The sequence below is a fragment of the Haliotis asinina genome, chromosome 10 (genome assembly GCF_037392515.1).
Source record: "Haliotis asinina isolate JCU_RB_2024 chromosome 10, JCU_Hal_asi_v2, whole genome shotgun sequence".
Classification (NCBI taxonomy): domain Eukaryota; kingdom Metazoa; phylum Mollusca; class Gastropoda; order Lepetellida; family Haliotidae; genus Haliotis; species Haliotis asinina.
Genome location: NC_090289.1, coordinates 8086292 through 8112366, shown reverse-complemented (window position 1 = coordinate 8112366; position 26075 = coordinate 8086292). Strand labels below are relative to the sequence as shown.

General features: G+C 39.3%; 1 protein-coding gene across 1 annotated transcript; it reads left to right on the top strand.

The window, feature by feature from the left end:
* Nucleotides 1–2499: 2499 nt before the first annotated feature.
* On the top strand, nucleotides 2500–24476 carry LOC137298108 (endoplasmic reticulum junction formation protein lunapark-B-like). The gene is made up of 11 exons (XM_067830187.1): nucleotides 2500–2663; nucleotides 4448–4489; nucleotides 8846–9033; nucleotides 11568–11626; nucleotides 13870–13910; nucleotides 14217–14303; nucleotides 15420–15468; nucleotides 15806–15955; nucleotides 22204–22377; nucleotides 23225–23338; nucleotides 24052–24476. Exons 1-11 carry the CDS (start codon nucleotides 2637–2639, stop codon nucleotides 24390–24392), a joined length of 1272 nt encoding a protein of 423 aa, XP_067686288.1. The 5' UTR covers nucleotides 2500–2636; the 3' UTR covers nucleotides 24393–24476.
* Nucleotides 24477–26075: the final 1599 nt, after the last annotated feature.

Sequence of the window (26075 nt, the reverse complement as noted above, 5' to 3'; positions counted from 1 at the left end):
TGGTTTGGTTTGGTTTGGTTTGGTTTGGTTTTTTGTTTTGTTTGTTTAGGGTTTTTGTTGCTTTTGTTTTGTTTTTGTTTGTTTGTGTTGTTTTGTTTTGTTTCTTTGACTTGCCTTTTTGTGTGTTTGCCACTGGGTTTACGTGAACAGGGACTACTAGACTAATAAAGTCTTCGAACTTATCTTATACCCAAATGATCATGAAACAGGTGCAACTGTATATTTCGTATTATCATTTGTCGCATGAGCCCAGGGTCACAGGTATATGGTGTACACACCAAGAAGGGGTGATTTTCTTTACCAAAGTTTATGCAGCTTGAGTTAGTGATACGGAACATGCGTTCTGTCAATATAATTCCATATGTGTCACATAACCTGGACTGTACTTGGATCGTTGTTTATTCTCCCAAAACCAGGCTTGGGCGAACAGCAAGGAATATCAAATTATCACGGGTGCATTTTGTGCTATAAATACGTGTTTGCCATACCAAGTAAAAAACGTGAAAACATAAAGAGGGCCTGGCCCGAGACAAAACCGAGGCTTACCGACTGGGCTGGGCCGACGTTTGAGTGAGTGAGTGACTGAGTGAGTGAGTGAGTGAGTGAGTGAGTGGGTGGGTGGGTGAGTGAGTGAGTGAGTGAGTGAGTGAGTGAGTGAGTGAGTGAGTTTAGTTTTACGCTGCACTGAGCCATACTCAAACTATATGACAGCGGTCTGTATATAATCAAATAATCAGACAACCCCGTGATTAGCATCATCAGCGAGCCTGACCCCCCAATCCCGTTAGTCGCCTCTTACGACGTGACTGATGATCATCTGTAACCCGGATGTTCACCGGTCCTGATGGTTAGGTAATGAGACCTAACCAAAGTCTCCTCCATCACAACAACGAGCTAACAAGGCCTAGATTACTTACGGGAAACGTTTTGCATGTTGACGTCAATGCGTTGCATCCGATCCTGTCCAGAAGACAAGGAATTTTTACAAATGACCCTAATTATTCATCTTGATAATAGAACTGAAGAGACATGTTTAGTTTTTATCACTGTTTATATGGATGTTTAGTTCCATCGTTAAAAAGTAAGTTTTTTTTGTTATTTGCTAGAGATCACGCGATTATCCGAAAGACATGCATACATAGGTGAAGCGTTCAAAAAGTAGTCATCTAGCAATAGTCTCGTTGTGTAATGTTTGAAAAACTCCATGTCAATCATTACCAAAGCCATATCCAAAATTTCAGGCATGTGGGTAATGTGATTTACGAGATATTACTTCTCACAACACATTGGAGTATAATATTTTGTGTAAAGTCCAGAAAATGAAAAACTATCTGTCATTTTGTACCTGCTGGATAATGGTATGCCCTCCGATAATATCATATAAAGTATGTTCAGTATAGTATTTCATGACTTATAAACATCAAAAGATTTGGATTACTTGATACATACATACATACATACATACATACATACATACATACATACATACATACATACATACATACATACATACATACATACATACATACATACATACATACATACATACATACATACATATCTATTTGGGGGGAGGGAGGCAGGGGTACTCTTTCAAAAACATTGTGTCCAGATATTCAAGCTGGCGCTGTTTCCAATACATTGAGAGCTAACACTTGTGTGACTATTCAGTAGTTAGTCTGAACCCTTGACATCATTTACGAATAAGTGTAAACATTTGAATAAGTTATGTCCTTATGATTAATTGTTAACGGGGTGGACAGTGTCTCCCAAACAAACTCTGTCACTAAACATGAACTGGGAAGTGACTTTAAGAAGCGATAGTGATTTTAAATTGCCTTTATATCTAGAAGAATTCTGTCTATCTGAAACACACAAAACATTTATTGTATGTTTTGTTTCCTAAAATTTGTTATGCATTTATTGCTGGTTGAGCGTTATGGGGGTGTACCAAGACAAAACGTGAAACAAAATTAGGCTTGAACATTGCAAACGCAATTTGCTTGAAATAATATGTAGAAATATGTAATGTGTAGATAATATGTAGGAAAATACAACATAAAAACAACTGCATTTGTGTCATTTTCTAGGTAATGTTGACTACTTTTTGAACCTCCCCTCCTACACTCATGTAAGTAATATTTCGTCCCTCTCACTTAACATCAGTCATTTGCAAGTATGTGTATAAGTATTGTTATCAGATCAATATTTCCCCATATGCTTTTATCACGGAAAAGTGTACTGATTTTTGTTCTGGATTTCTTTTATTTAAATAATATTATTATTATTCAATATATATGGAAATGAAAGCGGTGAGACCAGGTTTGTTAAGCTGGTAGAAATGGATCAAGGCCTGCTCAGTTCGTCGATTTTGAACTGATATAATATAACTTAATGATTATTATGGACGTTGATTGTGTATTAATCACCAGTGACGTATCCAGTCACGCCCACAGTTAATTTGGAGACTGGCTTGGTTAAAGGGAAACAACTCTAAATGACTGTCGTTTACCGCCAGGCGTCGGGTGATCCTCGGAAGTCCTCGAAAGTTGAAAACAAGTCGACGTGACAGCGTGAGCGACAGATTCACCGCAACCAACAATCAGATCAGTCTGTTAGCCCTTTGATTGGTCAAGATGGGCATGATAATTGGGAAATTTAGAGTAAGTTATGGCAACCTCATGACTAGATACGGCCCACAAGGTTATGACTCACTTCAGCACCGTTTGTCAAAATCACACTTTTCAATAATTTCAGACCCAGATGTTTGTGTGAAAGAAAGTGAAATATGCCTTTTTGTCAGGCAAGTGTTATGAAGTGATGCTGTTGTGTTATCACGTGTAAGTTATGTGTGAAAGTTTGATTGATGCCATTATCTGTTTAGTCTCTGATTACTACGCCAAAACAGTCCACACTTTCACAATCCCCATCATCATACTTTCCAACCCAAACTCTGTCACCTCTGTCCATATTAGCTCAAGATCTTGTTTGGAAATGATGGGTGTATTATAAAAGGAAACAAAAAAACTTTTCTCATTATAACACTCTCCTAAGATTTGTGCATAGTTGTGTTTTCCTCTCTTTGAGTTTTATATATAAACTTTTACTTCAATTTCGTAGCAAAACAGGGCACATTGCACTGTCATTTCAGTATTATCTACGGAGGATGATAATTTTATGTATATCCAACTTATTTATTCTTTCAAATGCCGGACCGGTGAAGGTCCTGGGGTAGAAAAGGCCTTCAGCAACCCATGCTTGCCATAAAAGGCGACTATGCTCGTCGTAAGAGTGACTAACGGGATTGGGTGGTCATTCTCTCAGACATGGTTGACACATGTCATTGGTTCCCAAATGCGCAGATCACTGGTTTATCTGGTCCAGACTCAATTATTTACAGGCCGCCGCCATATAACTGGAATATTGCTGAGTGTGGGTGTAAATGCCAGTCGTATACATGTAACTGTAACATGTCTGTAACTCTCTTAGTCTTGCAGTAAACATGTTTTCTGCCAAGATCACCGCTGCGTTGTTTACATCACTTACTGGTAACAAGTAGGTGGCCCAAGTCTACGAATGATAAAAATTTTGCAATGTAACAAATATTGTTGAGCTTTTACCAACTTGGACAAATCATAACTTTTTCCCTTCCTCTTCCTTACACTACATAGCATTACTTCCTTGTTTTGCCACGAGAAAGGGAGACCCCTCAATAAGTCAGTTGCGGACAACCTTGTTTTTCATTGAGCTCAAGAGTGGTAATACACCTGATGTATCAAGCATTTGATAGATGCCAATGTCAGAAGGGGAGTCCTGTCATTTAAGAACAACAAACATTCATATGATAAGAACTGTTTGTATTATTTTTGCAGCCTATATCCATAAGTAATGCGAGAATAGGAAACGCTAGTATTCAGTGTGTTTTTGATCTCACACCTCTTACTATCTGATCATAGCACAAGAAATCATGATATACATGTCCATCCAGAAAACTACGATGTATGATCCCGCCATAATTGTTAATGTAAAATGTAAAATATATTGAACAAACTGGTATGAAAATGAACCCAGTATAGTTCTTAGCTTGCAGTCCACCAGCGCATGTAAAGGAAGGCCTTTAATTAGAACTGTATCTAGGCCTAGGTTGTGGGATGTGAGATAGTAAAGATGAAAATCTAATGTTTGATTTTCTTGGACCTTATAGATCAGCAGTGTGGAAGCCATACTTTTGTATACTTGTCCCTCGTTGCCTATCCACCTTGTCATATTTATCACAATAACATCTAAAGCCCAGCTTTGCCCTTTGTAATGCAGTAGTTTATTCTTCAGCTGATATCTTTGGATGTTTTTTGTATCATACTTTTTTGCCCAAAACTATCTTCTTGATTTCAAGCTTTGTGATTTAAGAGCTTGATGACACTGTCATATTTAATTTATTTTCTTGCAGAAAAAGAAGACAACTGTTGAAATCCTCGAGGGCATTGACAAGGTTAGTTAATTATTTTCATTTTCAACATGTATCTAACTAAGCTTGCCTGAACTTTCCATACTATCCTCACAAAAATTTATTGTTTTTGTTGTTTAGATTAAAATATGTATCATACATTAAATGTAACATATATACCTTGAAAACAGTTATGGGATATTGGATTTACAATATGGGTTAAATGCAAATGATGCAGCCAAGGAGGAAGAGATGATGAAGAGAAATTAGGGGGATTGTGACAGTATATTCCATTCCTTTGGAAACGTTTCATCTGTATCAATATATATTACTTTTTCTCATATGCACTGACGTAGACTAGTTGTAAGATTTCAAAGTGGAATATCCCCTACTTTGTTAATGGTATATTATAGTGATTTAGTGACAGAGTGTGTTTAGTATTGTTTCTGTGAAAGTCACACTACATTATACATAGATTAACAATCCATCTATAATATTAATGATATATGATATACATTACTTGTTATTTAAGGATAAATGATCTTGTGAATAGCTTTAGAATGTTCTTTCCACAACACATGGTGTTAGTGTAAACTGTTTCCACTGTAGGTAACAGGTAATTGAAATGAATATCTGGTAGTGAGAATTTATCAGTTATTTATAAGTTATCAGTCATAGCCAGTATCAATGTACTTGTTTCAGACATCTGCTTTAGTAATCTGTCAAATTACACCAGACCGCCATCATTTGGCAGATGTATTGCTACTTTGTTGACTCAGCTGTTTATATAATGTCTGTTACTGTCAGTAGAATTCAGTTTCTGCACCTCAGGAAGTGAAATACTTGAGGTTTTATCTCTCTTTCACAATTTGTTTTCTTGTTAGGGTTACTTGTTGTGGTATTTACACAGGATGATAACAGAGGCAGTGCAAGTTTAGCACCCACTGTATTCTTCATTCATGTTTGAATACACAGTGATTCTATGCTGTGTAGTTGTGTAATGTAGATGCCTGCCACCCTCTCTTCCCAAGGGTAAATCCTGACCGTGTGGTTTACACCTCTAGTGCACATCTTATCTCTTCATATGATGCCTAGCACACTGGGAATTGTACTGTGAAAATCATCATGACTTGTGTTGCTTATCGCATATTTCACATTCATCATCCAATATGGGGCAATGCCATACCTCAGTGGATAAAGCGTTCACTCATCACATCAAACTCATGTTCAATTCTCCAAATGGGGACAATGTGTAAAGCCTGTTTCTGTTGCCCCCAACAGTGATATTGCTGGAATGTTGCTACAAATGGCTTAAAGGTCACATATACTCTAATAGGGTACAAATGCAAAATCATTTGCTGACATCGTTATAAATGAAACCCTGTCATTAAAACTGCTCATTTCAATCTTTAATTACCTTTAATCGACCTTTCGAAATTTCAACCAATCAGAGCGGTGCGTCTCCGTGACGTAATAGTGGGTATAGAAATGAGGGTCTGTGCAGTATTCATCTACATTTCAGGGGGTAAACTATTTCATTTACAGGTTTGTACAAACCTGAAATCGCGAAAGCTGTTGAGAAAAATGAAAGCTATATGTTTTCACAATCTACTATCATGTAGTTTTGTCTCCTGCTTTGCCTAGTTTTTGAGTTACAACTCTTGTTTTCATAGATGATTCTGTCAAAATCACTTGGTGTCGCTAGGTTGTAATCCGTGTTAGGTGGTATAAACCTACATGTTATTTGTCATCATTCACTTGATGTTCAGTTGATGAATTTATAAGAGGTATAATTAGTGGTAACGCCACTTAGATTACCCAACAAAGGCTCCTATTTGGCATTTCTTTTATCTGGATCGTTCAAAGGATTAACCGATAACACGCTGATTGATTAATTAGTTTTATGGGGATTTAAATGGGGGATTAGTCAAAAGGTAGTGTTTATGTATGTACATTTACTAATCTATTCTGAATACACTCTGTCGTGTCTGTGTCTATGTAAAACAACACCCTTCTTTCAAAGGATTAACCGCCAATACATTGATTGATTGCTCATTATTGGCTAACTAAATAACTTTTTAAGAAGAATGATGCAATTAGTTGCCAGGTGTGCTATCTTGGGTAACCAATGAAACTATACAGCAATGTGTTGAAACCTGAAACGATGCATCAAGTTTTTGTATATTACACTGTTAAAAGACACATCACTTCGGAAATCTGCAGATGAATTATATATCACTTATTTTTGTGGATATTGATGGATACATTCCTCGAAGAAGGTGATAGCCTGACATTGCTCCTATAACTTTAATTTTGATATTTGCATTTTTGTTTTCAATAAGTTGTCGTAGCTTTCAGCAGAATCATTGTCTTTGTCGTTAAGTGTAGTAATGCATACGACATACACTAGGGCGTGCGTGCGAATTATAATTCATATAGGAAAACTATGAAATATCTACATATTACATTCCTGTTATACATTCGCAGATCGCTTCTTTTTATCAAGTTTCAAAATGCATACAAGTATGATTATAAACTAATTAGGATTATGAGCCAAAGTATAAAGACGTATATTAACAAGTATCTGCATACTGGTGAGTGAACGTTACAAACCGAGTAAATTTAGCAAGTGAAGAAATTTATCGCACAGTATTTTCACTTCGACCCCGACCTCGCTTAGGTTATGTTACTGGTTGTGTCATGCGGACTCCTTTTGGTAATGATTCAAATACATATTTTTGAAGTTTTGATTTTCTAACTTGATGAGAACAAACCATACATAATCTCATAAATTCAAATGGATTTGACTTCACGGTTTTCATAAATGGCGGCGCCCTGTCTTGGGATGAATGCTATTTAAGTTTGTTTTCACCGACTTACAAAATCAAAATTACTTTCTACTGGTAGTAAAATATGTATTTTATTGATGGACAAAATGATTTTGCATGACATTGCTTATAACATAACAATTTCACTCTTGGAGGTGGAGGTCAATATAACATTCCTTGCAATATAAATGTCACTTCGACCCCTACCTTGCTTCCTTGGAAGAAGTCCTTATGTTAAAAGTTGTGTCATGCAAAATACTTTTGGCCATGATGCATATTTAACTACCAGTAAAAAGTAGTTTTGATTTTCTAACTTGATGAGAACAAATCATAATCTCAATAATTCTAACGGACTTTAGCCCGTCACTTCACGTTTTTCAAAAATGGCGGCACCCTGTCTGAGGATGAATGCTATTTTTGTTTGTTTGTTTTCACCGACTTACAAAATCAAAATTACTTTCTACTGGTAGTAAAATATGTATTTTATTGATGGACATTAGGATTTTACATGACATTGCTTATAACATAACAATTTCACTCTTGGAATCGGTGAATATAAGGGGTGAATATAATATTACTTACGATAATATTGTCACTTCGACCACAACCTCGTTTCCGAGGAAGAAAGCGTTATATCCATGCAAAATCCTTTTGGTCAGCAACGTGTAGTAAGTAGTCCAATTTAACCAATTTAAGCACAAACTACGGAGTCTGGTGGAAATCTGTGCATAGTGACACCATCACCCGACCCCAAGGAACAATTGACGACAACACGATTCGGCATGTCTTTGGTGACATCGAGAAATCAGCAAAATGACGAGCTTCCTACACATTTTTGATACATTTGACTTGAAATCGTTCCTTCTATGACATCACTATAGGGCTCTGGCGGCAGAGTTACCTAACCTGTCTGCGGTTTCGTTTGCAGGCGAGAGAGAAGCAGGCAGCTTTTTATCAACTTTTGAGCACTTGATATTTAATAACCACAAGCTTTTTTTGAAAAAAATGGTGTTTCGTTTATGACTAACCAAAAGTCTTTCATATGCAGTGATGAAAAGAGTACCAAAAAATTGAGTTTAGTGGTCCTTTAAAGCTCACTCGCTCGCTCACTCACTCGCTCACTCAAAATAAACAGTAAACATTGGAAATATGGAAAACCTACCTACTTAACTTCAGTTTTTAGAAAATATCTAATAGAAAAGACGTGTGTATATTTTATTTATCTAAGCTTTATCCTTTCATCTCACTGTAACCAGACCTTGATTTATTGGTTGTATATAGCACAGGCTTCATAGGGACCCTGTGTATTTAAAACTGGTGGAGGGAGACATATTTACTTCCACAAATCCGTAGGTCCCTGTCAAAGATTTCACATTTTCCACTTGGTGTTGTGGCAGTGCTTTTAACCCATTTAGTCATAAATAGACATCTGGTCTGAACTGACTGTCTTAATCATCGTCTGAGCACTGGCTTTTGATGGAATGATGTATTTGAGCGACGGAATCATGTGTGTTAAGTTTGACAAAATATGCTGTGTAGGTTTTGAATCTTCATCAATTTAATTCCTCAACAGGATATCACCAAGCTCCAGCGATTTCGGCGACACAACCAAGAGCTGCAGAAGAAGTTCATCGCCAGTCTGATCCTGTACTCTATTGTCCTGTACATCATCTGCGCCATAGTGTTCTACTTCTGGTACTTCCCTGACACATGGAAGGAGCGCTTCATCTACTCACTGCCTTTGCTGGCCTTCCCCTTCATGTGAGTAGCACCTGGTGTCATAGGTGTTCGTTGTGTAAAGCCACACTCAGCATTATTCCTGCTATATATAAATAATTCACTCTGGACCAGACAATCCAATGATTGACACCAGTGTGACCATGAGCGTCAAAGTATAGGTTTAGGTGCAGTGACACGTTTTAACCAAATTTCCAAGTTTGACTCATTGAGTGCAAACTTTATCCTGGTCTTGTAGTCCCAGACTAGTAAACATTCATGAGGACCACTAAACCATAAGTTTGTAGTGGTCTAGGTGGCCAGTGAGATTTTGAAAGATTTAGTGGTTGTAAAAATTATCCTGTTAGAGATGTTAATGCACAAAAACATGTAGTTCTTTGGGATATTTTTAGAAAATGCCCAAAATTCATGAGCAAATTTCACATCTGTAAGGGACGATGTAAATTTGCTGGAGTTTTTAAAATAAATTCAAAGGCTTTGGAAAAGCTTGTAGTGCTTACAGAATGTAAATTTATAGACACAGACAAGACCAATCTTGTGAAAGAACTGTTAATGCAACTAGTTGTTCCAAAATTGTTTGTGTTTGATTATTAGAAAGCATGATCAATTGTTTGATTATTTATTTATTGTGACCAATCTTTGCTTATTTCAATAATTGGATCACCTCTTGTAACTAGACCTATTTATAGTTTGTAGTCATATTGTGCTGATCTTGATGTTTGTGTTTTAAATAAAATCAACTCAGTCTTAGTAAAGTACAAATTCCAGTTCTTTTTTAGTTGAGTCCCATCCAGGATTCGAACCTGCACCCTCAGAGTCGGGCACCTAATCACCAACACACATGCCTAACCCGCTCAGCCACCATGACTTTCACTTTCTGACTTTGAGGGTTCGAATCCCTGGATGGGACTCAACTCAAAAAGTACTAGAATTTGTACTTTACTAAAGAAGTGTAACCTCAACTATAACATATGTTACATTTGACCACTTTCTAAATGGCATTGTGTAATCAAAAACAACACTGCTGCTCCATACAACAGAACCCTAGCAAATACACCTAACACAGCATTCAATATCAATAGAGTGTTTGGCAGTGGGGTAGCCTAATGGTAAAAGTGTCTGCTCATCACACCGAAGACCTGTGTTCAATTCCCCACCTGGTAACAGTATGTCAAGTCCATTTCTGGTGTCCCCTACCATGGTATTGCTGGAATATTGCTAAAAGAGTTGTGTTTATCGATGCTTGCAGGTTTGTGACCTATTTAAATTTGAATGACTTTTAGCCTCGATAGTCTTCAAGTTTGTACAGATAAATATTGACAATTTTGGTTGAAAATATTTATATGTTTCTAGAACTGCTTCAATAATTAAGTAATGTTATGTCTGAAACATCCATTTGTTGTATGATTAATGGTTGGTTGCTATTTCACACCACATTCATCAGTATTCCAGCTAGATGGTGGTGGTTTGTGAATAATTGTGTTTAGACCCAACAGTGCAGTGGTCAACAGCATGAACATCAACCTACATGAGCAAGCCTTACCACCCAATCACATTAGCCATCTCTTTACATGGACTGGGATAGAGAACTTTGACAATGTGCCATTTCAGGATTGTTTGCCATTTTTGTCCCCCAATCAATACATGCCAGGGGGATATAGTCGACACCTCGTCTGTCCGTCAGTACACCATTCGTCCATACATAATCATTTTGTTTCCGGAGCATAACTCAGGAACCGTTCAATAGTTTTAGACCAAACTGTCCAGAGCAGAACTCAAAAAGTGGTGCCTTTTGCTATGTACAGGTTTTTGTGATTTATTATTTTCTCGGTTTCCATGGAAACATTTAGGACTTAGGGATGGGCTTCATTTCTGGAGCACAACTCAAATTCTTGTAAATATCTTTCTGCAAAACATGGCAGATATGTAGGGGAGACCCTAAAGTCTTGCCTTTTACTATTTACAGACTTTTGTGATTGATCATTTTCCTAGTTTCCTTGGAAACGATTTTGACTTAGTCTCAAAATGGATGGATGGGCTTAGAGCAAAACTTGGCAGATATGTGAGGCAGACACAAAGTGGTGCCTTTTGCTATTTACAATGTTTTGGCATTTTCATTTTTCCTGGTTTACATGGAAACTGTATTCTGACTTAGTCTCAAAATGGAGGAATGGGCTTCATTTCTAGAGCACAACTCGAAAACCATTTGATATCTTTCAACAGATCTTGGCAGATATATGAGATAGATCTTGAAATGGTACCTTTTGCTGTTTACTGATATATGGCATTTATATTTTTCATGACTTCTATGGAAACGATTCAAACTTATCTTAGAAAACATCAAGTAACTGTCAGATTATCTGTCCTTTCAAATATGCGGAGTTGGGGGGGATATGTCATCTTCTGATGACTCTTGTTACAATATAGAAACACACAGTTAAGAATATTTGTATTTTCATGTCATACTACGGTTTATGGTTCCAGTCAGATTAATATCTATCATGTTTTATTGGAAACAATTAGAAAGTACATTAGCACAATATTCCTTTTTATTTCAGAATTTGGGGGATCAAGAAAACCCTCCACTGGTATTTTGTAAAGAGGATAGCTAGTAATGGTAAGCTTTACTGACTTTTTGTTGGCTATTGATATGGATCCTATGGGTTGACAGTGTTTGCCCTGATGCAGAAAACTTGCATACGTGACACACAAATTATCTCAAAATATGCAGTGAAGTTAGAAACTTGTGTCATTGTTGATGCAATGCAACTGAGCCCTTAGTTCTGATAATCTAAACTTGTAAGTTGCTGTTGTTTAAAAGAACTCAGTTAAATCAATTCAAAATCTGAGCTGCCTTACCTTGTGTTTTTTGTCATTATTAAGCAATCACAGTTGGTGTCTTTATGAAAGTTCCAAACTGAAGTTGACGCCAAAAAACTTGTCCATGACTCCCTCTCATGACACGAGGGAGTCATGCTCAGGCCAAAGTCTGGGTTGATATTGCTCTATTAATATCGATCAATTGTCAATAAATATCAGAAAAGTAACTGAGCAAACTTTCAAAAATACTTGAAAGAAATCAAGTGATGGTATTATTTTTGAAGCTTAGATTGCTAACCAAATATTGTTTTGAACATTTGTGCGAGTTATTGCTGTCAAGGGAACTGGGAGATGTGGATCTAGGCTCTTTCTGTCAGGTGTTAACAGCAGTACCAGATGTCAGATGTATAGAGCAGTGCCAATGCGCTCTTACTGTCAAGTGTACTGAGAGCTGTGGCACTGGCCTCTTGCTGTCAGGTGTAGTAAGAGCTGTGGCACTGGCCTCTTGCTGTCAGGTGTACTAAGAGCTGTGGCACTGGCCTCTTGCTGTCAGGTGTACTGAGAGCTGTGGCACTGGCCTCTTGCTGTCAGGTGTACTGAGAGCTATGGAACTAACCTCTTGCTGTCAGGTGTACTGAGAGCTGTGGCACTGGCCTCTTGCTGTCAGGTGTACAGAGCAGTACTAGTGAGCTCTTTCTATCAAGTGGACAGCACAGTACCTGTGGGCTCTTTGCTGTCAAGTGTACAGAGCAGTGCCAGTGAGCTCCTGCTGTCAGGTGTACAGAGTATTGCCAGTGAGCTCTTGTTGTGGGGTGTACAGAGAAGTGCCAGTGGGCTCTTGCTGTCAGGTGTACAGAGCAGTACCTGTGACCTCTTGCCATCTAGTGTACAGAGCATTGCTAGTGGGCTCTTGCTGTCAGGTGAACAGAGCTGTGCCAATGACTTCTTGTCATTGGTTGTACAGAGCAGTGCCAGTGGACTCTTCCTGTGAAGTGTGCAGCGTAGTACCTGTGGGCTCTTGCTGTCAGGTGTACTGAAAGCTGTGACACTGGCCAGTGGGCTCTTTGCTGTCAAGTGTACAGAGCAGTGCCAGTGAGCTCTTGCTGTGGGGTGGACAAAGCAGTCAGTGAGCTCTTGCTGTCAGGTATACAGAGCAGTGCCATTGAGCTCTTGTTGTGGGATGTGCAGAGCAGTGTCAGTGAGCTTTTGCTGTCAGGTATACAGAACAGTGCCATTGAGCTCTTGTTGTGGGGTGTACAGAAAAGTGCAGGTGAGCTCTTGCTGTCAGGTGTGCAGAGCAGTGCCTGTGAGCTCTTTGTTTCGGGTGTGCAGAGGTTTACCAGTGGGCTCTTGCTGTTAAGTGTACAGAGCACTACTGGAATTCTCTTGCTGTCATGTGAGAAGGGCAGTGTCAGAAAGCTCATGCTGACGACTGTAGAGAGTAGTGCCAGTGGGCTCTTGCTGTTAAGTGTACAGAGCACTACTGGAATTCTCTTGCTGTCATGTGAGAAGGGCAGTGTCAGAAAGCTCATGCTGACGACTGTAGAGAGTAGTGCCAGTGGGCTCTTGCTGTCGAGTGTGCAGAGCAGTGCCAGTGGTCCCTTTTTGTCGAGTGTAGAGAGTAGTGCCAGTGAGCTCTTGCTGTCGGGTGTAAGAGCATTCCCGTGGGCTCTTGTTGTCAGGTGCACAGAGCAGTACCAGTGCTCTCTTGCTGTCAAGTGTACAGAGCTGTGCCAGTGAGCTTTGTTGTGGGGTGTACAGAGCAGTGTCAGTGAACTCTTGCTGTCAAGTGTACAGAGCATTGCCAGTGGACCCTTGCTGTCAGGTGTACAGAACAGTGCTGGTGGGCTCTTGCCAGTACATGTACAGAGAGCATTGCCACTGGGCTCTTGCTGTCAGATGTACAGAGCAGTGCTGTGGGCTCTTGCTATCTGGTGTCCAGAGAGCTTCATATACCGGTATATGAGATTCTCCTGGCAGTGATGTTTTTGTTATGAAACAGCAATATTTTTTCACTACCATGTTGAATTTGCATTTCAGATATTTCTCTTGGAGAGCTTAGGGAAAAGAAGAAACAAATTGTAAGTATATTTCAAAATTATTCTCATTAACTTATTTATAGCTCATATTCCCTGAGACATACCCATATGGTTTTATGACTGCCACTGATTTTAACATTGAATATGTGCCTTTGTTATTTATATTATCTCCAGGTATTTTAGTGTGGGAAGGGATGCTGTCAGCATAAATGCTGCTTAATAAGAGCAATAATCTTGAATGCAACATCTAAACCAAGTTCATATCAACTTCCATGTTAATATGACGTCTTAAGATTTAGTGAGACAAGCTTGTTCCTGCTGCTGAATCGTGATGTGCATGTGTTGTAGCTGGAAGATGTGATGGAGAAGGAGACATACAAGAAGGCCAAGGAAATCCTCGAGAAGTTCGATCCTGCCAGGTTCAAGCAGCTAGAGGTTAGAAACTCCTGAATTGTGAAAGTCATACGTCGTCAGATAAGAAGATGACCAGTAGACTGCCATAGAACCTAAGTCCAGATTAATTTTATTTCTTGTTTTACAGATTTTTGTCCTCAGAAAGGTAGGGAAAAGAATGAAATAAAATCAAATAGCAATATACTAAGGATATATTGGTCAAAGAAACTATCAGAACATTCTTGTAAGATGACATTTTTGGCCAATAAACTCATAAAGATTTTAATTTTTGAGCAGGGAAATTTTTTTTTTTTGTTATCTTATTCTTGATAAAATACAACTAGCAGATCCGTAAAACAAGAAATAAAATTGGTCTGGCCTAATTATGTTACAAGTTACACTGACTTATATGTAATACCAAAGATGTAAATATCTAACACCAGTATCACTTTAGGCGACATACCATGATTTAACTTACACACTGACATCAGATGTGGTTAGCTCAGTCATATAACTTCAGATTACAGAACCATCAGGATGTTTTGGATGTAAGTCTGTTATGGGTTGATCTTGGTAATATGACAGGGATGGCTTTTCAAAACTTTACCTATAGCTATGTGTGAGAAACTGTTTAAGAAACTATATTATCATAATCATATCATGTTTACATTCCTGATAACTCCTGTGCTCTGACTGTCTAGTCACAGTCTCATAAACTGCCTTCATTTCTTACCAAAAGATGCTAAAATATGGCACTAATTATTGCCTGCCTTGCACTCAGCATTAATGAGTTTAAGGGCTGGTCGGCCAGGAGTCTGTATGATATATCTATGTGGGGTATTCATGCTTAAGTGCAGCGTGGTATCTCGGTGAACTGGCACTATAAAGCCAGGTTACATCTAGGATAGTACAAGCAGGACATCATCACATGAGCAAGATATTATGTACGATGTTAATCCCCATTTCATTTCATTTCATTCACTGTCTGGTATTATCTGACCTATTCACATCTATCATACTGAACTCACGCTAACAAATTACACCCAAAATATTTCCCTGTTCTTTTAAACATGTGATGACAAAATATGTGATCTTTGCTCAATGACATTAATAAATTTAATTTCTATCATGTTAAGTTTTAATGTTTCTGTTGAACAGAAGCCAGCTCAACCCACACCTCGTGTTGTCACACCCTCTCAGGGGTCAGGTAAACATCTCTCATTTATTTATTTATCTAGTTCTGGTTCCCATCATTGTGGATGGTCAGGCTCACTGATTTGATTGACACATGTCATCATATCCCAGTTGCATAGATCTTGCTGTTGATCACTGGATTGTCTGGTCCAGTCTCGATATTTACAGAGTGCTGTCATATAGTGGAATATTGCTGAGGCGGGTTAAAGCTAAATTCACACACTTTATGCTCAAATTATGCATTTAAAACCTCGACCAATAAGAATCAAGTAATTTACAACATCATGAAAGAATTTGAGGTAAGGTAACATCAACAAATCACTGCACTGACATGACCACTCATCTTGTAGCTCTCCGCCAACGTGTGGCACCAAGAATGGCCACCCCAATGCGACCTGGTGTCCGGACTCCAATGACAACACCACACCTGCCACAGTCAGCTACAATGTCAGGACAACGGATGAGGATGTCAGCCAATGGCCAGTTCATGACTGGATATGGTAATTAACGACTGTCCAAACTCATCTTTGAAGCCTTTAGACTTTCTGGAATAAATAGAACAGGCCCATAAAGCTCATATCAATTTCAACACTACAGACCCCTTTATGATAGGGATATTTTAATCTTAGATACACAAAACTGTTTTGCCAATATTTTGCATGGCACTATATGGTGTTATCCCTCTCATTGATTGATTTCTGTATCATTTCACTTTATGCTTTCCCTCAAAATATTGTAGTGGTACAGATTCTCTCTACATATCATGTCCGGGATCAAAATACTTGAGAGGAATGTTTTAGGTGTGTCTTTCAGAAATAAAGTGTGCTCACATTTGAGAATACATGACAACGATCATTTCAAATGTATTGTTAAATAAAGAAATGTGTGTGTGTAAAGAACGTGTATGAATATTACAAAATATTTCCTTATCCTGACTCATGCTTAATAGCTTACTCGCCTGTTCCTGGCGACGGTAGTGGAACACCTGAAATCCCTTGATGTTCCCCTCTGAAAGAAGCGGACGTAAAATCACTCTGTCCCTATCGCCCAATGAGGGCGGCTGGAGGCACCTGGGGTCCCGTAAAGGCGATAAGTCTTTCATTCTTTCGATTTTTATAACTATATTTGTGCCGTATACAAGTTTTGGCTTGTATATATTTGTTATTATGATACAATTTTATATATATTGTGTCTATTTCTAACATGTATTTCGTCAACTGAGACTTAGTCTCAGTTGATGAAATCGTGTTTTCAGTGCAGATTACGGCTGTCAGCTATTGACCCGCAGGTGCTTTGCTCAGTGTGTAAACCTTTATGTTCTATTCATACTTATTGTATATTTTGCATTAAATTGTCTGAAGCAGAATTCTCATTATATTTATGGTCTGCTCACAGACATGCTAGAGATAAGCAACGTCGGCTCGCATTAGTCATGTCTAAATCTACTGAAATAAAGTCGGGTAACCGTTTAATTGTTGATGCTGAGATTCATTCCAGCGAGAAGCCAGCCGTATCTCCAAGGCTGTGTCCAGGGTTGGGCAAGTCCCCTCCCAAGACTCGGAAGAGATCATCTGTTGAGACAGGACAGTCTCAGACTAAGAAAATTTTGGAGTTGAAGTCGTCATCTGCAAGATCATCAAAGAATCATCCCTCACTGATAAAGAAGTCATTTGGGGAGGAGATAGTCCCCTTAGAAGAACGTCAATATCTTGACGAGTCTCAGTTAATAATCCGGAGTGAAGACCATGCATCAGACATCGGCAAATAGATCGACACCGACGGCATCTTCAACACCTCAGAACACATGTCATCTACAACAGACATAGCAGATGTCGTCTGCATTCATGGGCATCTTAGACAACTCTTTAACACAGTCGTTAATGCACGCACCGCATGCATTCGACGCAGGCGTCTTCATGCAACAATTTACAACGCAGATGATGAACCTCATGGTACGAAGATTGGAAGAGGAAAGATGACTGCACTTGTCAACTACTTTGACTTCGAATCAGCGAGAACATGCACGCATGCATGCACGCACTCCAGAAGATCCAGGTCCCGATCATCAGATCGCAGCACAGAGAAGGATATACCCAAGCTGAGTGAGTGCACTCACACGAGTAGCTATACTCAGGTGAGTGATGTCACGCGCTCCTGTGAGTGCACTCGTAGATGGACTCGTCAGCAAAGAAGGCCTCCTTCAGTCTCCCCCTTATTTATAGAAGACGTCTTATGCAGTCATCCTCCCCTTCGGACTTAGACTCACGCAGTCGGAGATCTATGAATTCATCTTACTCAAGGAAGAACGAAGTTAGGCAACATCGTGATTTGTCACCGGAGGAAGCCCTGGACTCAGACGTCACATCATGGATCGTGAATGGTCTGGACTTAGTCTCATTATCCAAGGATTCCAACTAACCCAACACTTATAGGATGAAGAAGGAAGACATGCGTTAACGTTTCCGGCGATAGCTCCAATATCTACGATTTATGAGAAGTTATCTATGGCATTCAAGTCAGCATCCAAGTTTCAACAACAACAAGATCATCAGCAGTCCCCGCAATGATCTTTCAAGATAGATGACATTCGGACGGGCTCGATTTAGACGCGCATCTCAAGTTCAGCAATCCTGAAAACGAGGAAGAATAATTGTTCCTGGCAACTATTGTCAGTCAGAAGAATGATCAACAGTTTATGTCTGAAAACCTCATCTCAACTACTCAACTTCTACTCCCTTGACAAGATTGAAGAGGTAACAAAGATGATGATCAAGTCCATCAACACCTTGACAACAGTGCTCAAGCAGACGGATGCAGGCTAAACCAACACTCGTTCTCAATGGTCCTTTTCAGGACCACCAAACAACCCAAAAGAATTCTTGATAACTTGATGTAAAATGAAATAAAACAATAAAGTCAACGATGAATACGTCACGAAGAGATGACTGCAACTTACCACTGGAAACTACACCTCCAATCACAAGAGCTGACAGTATTATCTTCGGTGGAAAAATTCTGGCACATCTACCTGGAAGACAATTTGTCCACATCAGCTGCAAGCGGCGGAAGTTTTTTTCGCATGCTTTACTCATCTGGACACATGTTTGCCAAACAGCATGGTTATGGACAAGCCTGAATGCTAGCAAGGGTATCACTGTTAGAACAACATTTCACAATGATCAGTTATCTGCTACACAGGTGACGTCATGTCTACAATCTGATTGGTTCCCGTGAGACAACGCCCTGTAAAGAAAGCCAGTGACGTAACATCTACGATCTGATAGGTCCTTGAGAGACAACGCCCTGCGCAGATTGTGATGTTATTTTTCCAGTGCTAGGAAGTCGTCTACATTGCACTTACAGTCATTCAACTATGGAAAGATGTCGTTTACACGCTAGTTTAGCAGTCTACAGCGTCATTTGATTGTTTGGATGGCATAAAGATCTTCTACAGCAGACTCAACGTTGCCTATTAGGAGGATTACAGCAGTGAAGGGCAGTTTCTGATCGGACAGCAAGCCAGCTATAAATAGACTTCCTTGGAATGTCAACAAGTTGACTGTTGATGATCTGAAGGCGAAGAATGACGCATCATCACGGCATACAATCTCATCATGGGAGCTACAGTTGGACTTCACTATCAGACTACTAACTCGGGTCAAATGACTTGAGAATCTAATCCTTTTCAACGGCCAGCATTACCAATGGACAGTCCTACCGTTCGAAATAACTCCGGCCCCATGGCTATTTACATGGATAACCAAACCCATCGTCAATTATCTACACCTCAGGGGGCTGCGCAGTGCTTTTTATCTGGACGACAGCATACAAGCGCATCAATGGAGAAGTCAACTCGGACTACAGTTAGACTTCACAATCAGGCTGGATTGGTTAGTAAATCACCTAAAGTTGGAATTGGAACCTCAACAATATATCAAATTCCTCGGGATTCATTTCATCACTATCACTATCAGATTGTAGTTCCAGAGGACTGGTGGATCAAAATTCAAGAAATAATGCAAGCACTACTCTCTCTGCTAACACTTTGACAATGGCAGTGTCTACTAAGCCTCCTCGCGTCAGCGCAAGAGGAAGAGGAAGACTGCAGTTGCGTCCCTTACGACGATTCTTGAATCTTCATCTCAACAACAGAGGACAGATTCTGCTCCCAGACAGCCTGAAGCCTTTTCTGATGAGGTGGACTTACCAATCAAATGTCTGCGCAGGAGCCTATATGTTGTAGCCAGTATTCAACAACCACCTCTATGTAGATGCATCTCTACAAGGATGGGGAGCTTATCTGGAAAATGAGGTAGCAGCAGGAATCTGGAACAAACAGGAACAAGCTCTTCACAACAACCAGTTGGAAATGAAAGCGGTCATTCGTGCCATCCACCATTGGTTGACAGCATTCAGAAACAAGATATTAATGATCCACACGAACAATTCAACAGTAGCGTTTTACATAAACAAACAAGTGTCAACAAGATCACTATCTCTGCTGTGCCGAACGTTTCAACTGTTCAACTTAGTCGACAGTCTGAATCTTCGAGTAAAAGCATGTCGCATACCAGGAGCCTGCAATGTCATGGCAGATGCTTATCTCGTCCCCTACGTCCATCTCCAACAGAATGGATGCAGCATTGGGAAGTGTTTCAACTAGTCAGTCGAACTTTCGTATCACCACAAATAGACCTATTTGCAATGAGATTCAACAAACAGACAACAACCTTTGTGTTGCCAGTACCAGATCCCTTAGCCTGGGCAACGGGTGCTCTCAGCATTCCATGGGAAGGAATAAATGCATACGCGTTTCCCCCTCCAATATTGTTACCAAAAGTCATCAAGAAAATCAGACAGAGGTTACAACTGATTTTGGTCGTGCCTTACTGGCCAACGAGAGATTGGTTTCCAACACTTATAGAAGAGCTAGGACAACCAACACTACAGTTACCAGAGTGGAAAAATCTTCTCATTCATCCCCACAGAAAACAAATGCATGGCCAACTATCGGTATTCCGTCGAATCGAACAAGCTTCAACACAAGTCACCAGGAAACAGCTCATTTAGGCCTAAAATGGGATTCATAGCAAAGAATCAACTGCCAGGTCAACTGGATAGACAATTCCGTATTCCGGCTTTGTCTTCAATTTTAGGACCGCATGATGCACAAGATTTATCATTATGTCCAGTGAGAGCATTGAAAATATACATTGCACATACCAAGTCTGGAAGACAAAGGTTCAAGCGCCTATTTATCCTTATATCTTCTGAGACACCCACGGAAGTATCCCACAACACTATCTCAGTCTGGATCAGAGCTGTTATACTTAGAGCATATAAAGCTGCAGGATTAGACCCTCCACAAGCCTCTAACCTACTTGAAGTCAGAGCTCTAGCCTCTACACTAGCACTACATGGTAATTGCTCGCTATTTACTATTATGGAAGGCTGTTTTTGGAAGTCAAAATACAGTATTCGCCAACCATTATCTGTGAGACATAGCCACGGAGGACGTCACTAGCATTCATCAGTTTGGACCACTTGTCGTTGCTCAGCAACTAACAGTTCCCCGACGATGCTGACGTAAGAGAGTCGTTCTGCAGAGTATTTTGATGGAAAGTCTATGTGCACGTCTTGAACAGACTAGCATAAGTGATTATGACCTTGCATTCATTATGAAGATAATTAAACATGAAGAAAGGTCACAACTAGTTTCAATTTTTATATCGTGATATTTAGTTGCGTCAGAAACTAGCAAGACACTAGCTATATTAGTGTCATCACGTACCAGTCACCAAACCTTTCTTCAACTGGATGTGACTCCCCACAAAATCTACAACGAATATGAGAAGAATAAGACACAATTATTGCTGTCACAAGTTCCCATTAGGGGGGAAATTTTTGGACGTAATTTACAACTGACAGCAAAATCCAGCATGGTTTGACCCACCGCCATTTCTGTCGGATTCTGGAGGCAATAAAACATGAGTCAGGTTAAGGAAAAATATGTAATTTTCTGAATAAAATTGATATTTTATACTTATCTTGACCCATGGCGAAAGCTCTCACAGCTGCCCCTCACAGACATGCTGAACGCTCGCATTCTCGTGTCGGGTGATTAGAGGAGACAGTGAAGTAGCATGGCGATCAGCTGACCATATGCGCAGGAAAAGGGAGGTAATACTTGGGTGAGTGTAATTGTATGTCCGCTTCATGTAGAAGGGACCTTCAAGGGATTTCAGGTGTTCCACTGCCTTCGCCAGGAAGAGGAGAGTAAACAATTAAGCATGAGTCAGGATAAGTATAATATATCAATTTTATACAGAATATTACATTATATATGGCATTATTCAATATGTAAATAACAATTGTTATTGTTTGGAGGATTAAATGACTAAAGGTGAATAATGTTTTCAAAACATTAAGCTTGCCATAAGGGCGCCGAGAACATTATTTAACCACACCATTTCAATATTAACCATGCCATGGCACACTAATATAAGGGGTATTTCAAACCCTGCATGTAAACGTTTTCGCAATTTGACTGGCTGCACCACATCCAACTTGCCATATAGCGAGAACATGTTCAGTACACATGCGACACAATCAAAGAAGGTTCGCAACCGATTTTTGCCATTTGTTGAATTCATTTGATCACTTGATGACTCGGTCGAATTCAGCATATCGATTTGACTTTTTACCACCTGTGAGTCTGCTTTACGGGGGTTCATGTGTTGAATTGCAGGGAGTCCACCTGGGCCACCGTTACCGAGGCCAATCCTGCCCAGAGAGAGGGGCAATTTCGACAAGGTTGTGGAGTATCTTGTTGGAGATGGACCACAGAACCGCTATGCTCTCATCTGTAGATATTGCCATTCTCACAATGGAATGGCTTTGAAAGAAGAGTTTGAATTCCTCAGTAAGTATTCATTAGTGTTTTACAAGTGGAATTCAGTGCCTGCAAGGAGTAGGTGAATGAGTGTCTTCAACATTATTAGTGGAATTCAGTGCCTGCAAGGAGTAGGTAAATGAGTGTCTTCAACATTATTAGTGGAATTCAGTACCTGCAAGGAGTAGGTGAGTGAGTGTCTTCAACATTATTAGTGGAATTCAGTGCCTGTAAGGAGTAGGTGAATGAGTGTCTTCAACATTATTAGTGGAATTCAGTGCCTGTAAGGAGTAGGTGAGTGAGTGTCTTCAACATTAGTAGATGTTATGTGATTCAGTGAAAGGGTAAGAGTGTTCACCAACTTCAGGATTTGTATCATTTTCAAGAATGGAGATAGTACCTTCATGATTAAAGGTATTTTGTCTGTTTTGTGTGTTAATTCTTGACATATTCATATTCTCATCATATTCTCAGCAAGAAATACATGACTGCACATCTTTGACATTGTTAGATCAGAATTAACAAAGTGATCAGCGCATTCATCATGAAGGGCATTCCTGAAGAAAGGTATTTCGCTTGATGAGTGTTCATTTTGGAGAATGTATGTCCATTGTCTGCTGTTTGTTACCTCCCATGGAAGAAGTGAAGAAGTTCATGGTTCAGATGTCAGATTCTCCTGAATACGGGTTCTTTTAGCCTGTGTTTACAAAACCCATGTGTTTACCAGCTTGGTAAACGTAACACCCAAGGACCTGATTGCCAAATCAGTTTAGTTCTGCAACTACTGCAGCTCATGGTGTGTTTGTAAGGGGAGGATCAGCTATTAGCAGTCTCAAATGATAGTGATGCAGCAGTGGTTTGTGTCTTCTCTCAACAGGTTTCCGTTGTTGCTACTGCTATGCCATGAACCCTGCAAGGAAACAGCGGCCACATGCTCCCAAACTGGAATTCCCTGCCCCACCCTCACCAGCCAAGCGAGCTGCAACACAAGGTAACATGTTTTTTACTGTCAGTGTATCAAAATGCAAACAAACTGAAATATACACAAAGAACTTAGTTAAGCATCCCCTGAAGTATCTCAAGATTGAAGGAGCCTGGATCTTATCTGGGACATGATTGGTTGTTTTGTGCAACAAAGGTGTCCTCCTGTACAGAACCTGGCCCAAGCTGCTTTACACTCAGCAATATTCCATCTATGCTGCATATGTCTGTAAATATCGAGTCTGGTCCAGACAATCCAGTGATCAACAACATCAGCATCGATCTGTGCAATTCTGAACCGATGACATGTGTCAACCAAGTCAGCCAGCCTGACCACCCGATCCCATTAGTTGCCTCTTATGACAAGCATAGTTGCCTTACGTGGCAAGCATGAGTTCTGCCCTGGACCTTCACGGGTCGTGTAGAATAAGACAACTGAAACTTGTGTTGTAAAGATTGTTTTGCATTGGTCATAAAAATCTACCTTGTATACAGTTAGTGGTTATCACAATCAGCCTATAATTGCATTAACTTTGATTCAAGTCCTTTTTAAAAAATATCTAATTGAAATAGCGATAATGTTTATAAAAACATGGTAAGAAGGTGTTGTATTTTGTATTTTTTTGATGAACCAAACTGAATCATTGCAGTTTTATGGAAATTGACTCTCTGTTATTATTTGCTGTTCAACAATATTATGTTTCAAATTATTTGTTTCAATAGGTGAACAGAAAGTTGCTGAGGATGATGATGAGGATAGTGAATATGATGAAGAAGATGATAGTGAGGAATCGGGAAGCAGTGCTGATAAAAATAAGGAAAGCAGCCAGCTAAAAACTGAAAATATAGAAATAAAGAAACCAACAGTAGGCACTGCCTCAGCAAGCACTGCACCAGCAAGCACTGCTTCTTCCAAAGAAGCTGCAGAAATCTTGGAAAAAAACTTGAAATTTGCAGATGAAGACAACGCTGATGGAAAACCAAGGGAGATCACTCAAGAAAAACAAGCTGATGAAGACCACAAACAAGAAGTGACAGTGAAAGCAGAGACCAGGACAGAATGACAAATACTTTCAACTAGAAACAATAGGTTTGATCTTCAAACCAATTCATGTTATTTTGTAAATATAAAGTTGCTTGTTTTGAATTCTGGTGTGTTTGGGATTTGAAGACGTGTTGAATGAGTTATGCCATGAGATGTATTAAATATTTGTACATCATCCTAGATGGTGGTGATTGTACAGTGATGCTCTACTTACGTATTTATTGAACACAGTGCTTATGTTTTGCCACATTTACCTCATCCTGCGCGGTAGAGTTTCTGTTGTTGATATTCTTGTGCTGTTCACTCTTTCCATTACTGTGGAAGCCTTTTTTTCACTTTGCAGGATTCAGCAAACATGTTGGCAAACATCTAAAACCAATAGTCAGGACAAGAAATACTACTTAAAACAATTTAAGAACCATTTGATTCTTTTATATTTTACTACAGTTGATCTGTCTTTGAGGCCAGTGGGGTAGCCTAGTGGTTAAAGTGTCACACTGAAAACCCGGGTTTGATTCCCTCAACGGGTACAGTGTATGAAGCCCATTTCGGGTGTACCCCATCGTGATATTGTTTGAACTCACTCATTTGTCAATGCGCAACAGATTAGCTTTGGTGATATGAAAAAATTCCCCTGTATTTCATTTTCATATTCACTATAGTAATATATAAGAGTCAGGTGGTCCTTCACCTGTAGGTGTTGTTATAATGAGTCTGAATTGGAAGCATGAAACTTGTGACATCGTTTTTCAGGGCAGCTTGTTTTGAACAGACTGAAATGCCAGAGTTTGGCAGGAACTTTGTAAATACAGGATAAGGGAATGAGAAATTTTCTGTGAACTGTTTTTCCAGTACTTTTTGTAACAGCCTGGTCCTTTTTGCTATCTCAGCATGACTTTAGTTGAACGGTGCTAAGTAAGATGTCTCTCTATCAAAGGCACACAGTGTATATGATGGATGAAGAATTAGCTTATTGTGTCAAAGTATGAAAATAAAGTGTAACACTAACTGACTATGGAATAGGGTTGGATTACAAAACCAGTATGGAATTTTCATTTTCAGAATTGCAGACTTACCATTGAGTTAGTTTGAATTATGATGAGAAAAGTGTGCTCTTTTCCTATTTGATGAGAATGTGATTTCAACATGGATCAAGGAAAACTGAAGTTTCTGTAATAGTGTAAATGTGATTGAGGATGAGTTATTTACAGACTAACTCACCAGTAACAAGGAATTTCAGATTTTCTGTCTTTCATAGATTCATTTTGAAAGGTACAAACCTTGCCCATCATCTAAGAAAATGTAGAAAAGTGAGGATTTTTAATCCCATCAGTTCTCTTTATGAACGACATCACAAGATCATTATCTGCAATGATGTCACCTTCAGTTTGGGCAACAATGTTTTCTTATGGCATCTTGTTAGGCCTCTTCACATACTTTGAAAACCGTAGAACAATTATTGTAATAAAACTGAGAATTGCTGAAAACATGGCGTATGTCCATGCCCCACGAATACTGATAAATTATATGGAATTTGGTTGAAGTAATGTCACATCTGGCTTAAAACAGAAGTCACTCACCCTACACTAACAGTATTAATATTCTGTATGATTTCCCTAATATCTCGTTTACTAACCTGTATGTTTTTAATGATGACATAAGATGTTTTGAAGTTTATTAGCATCCTGGATCATGCAGGGTG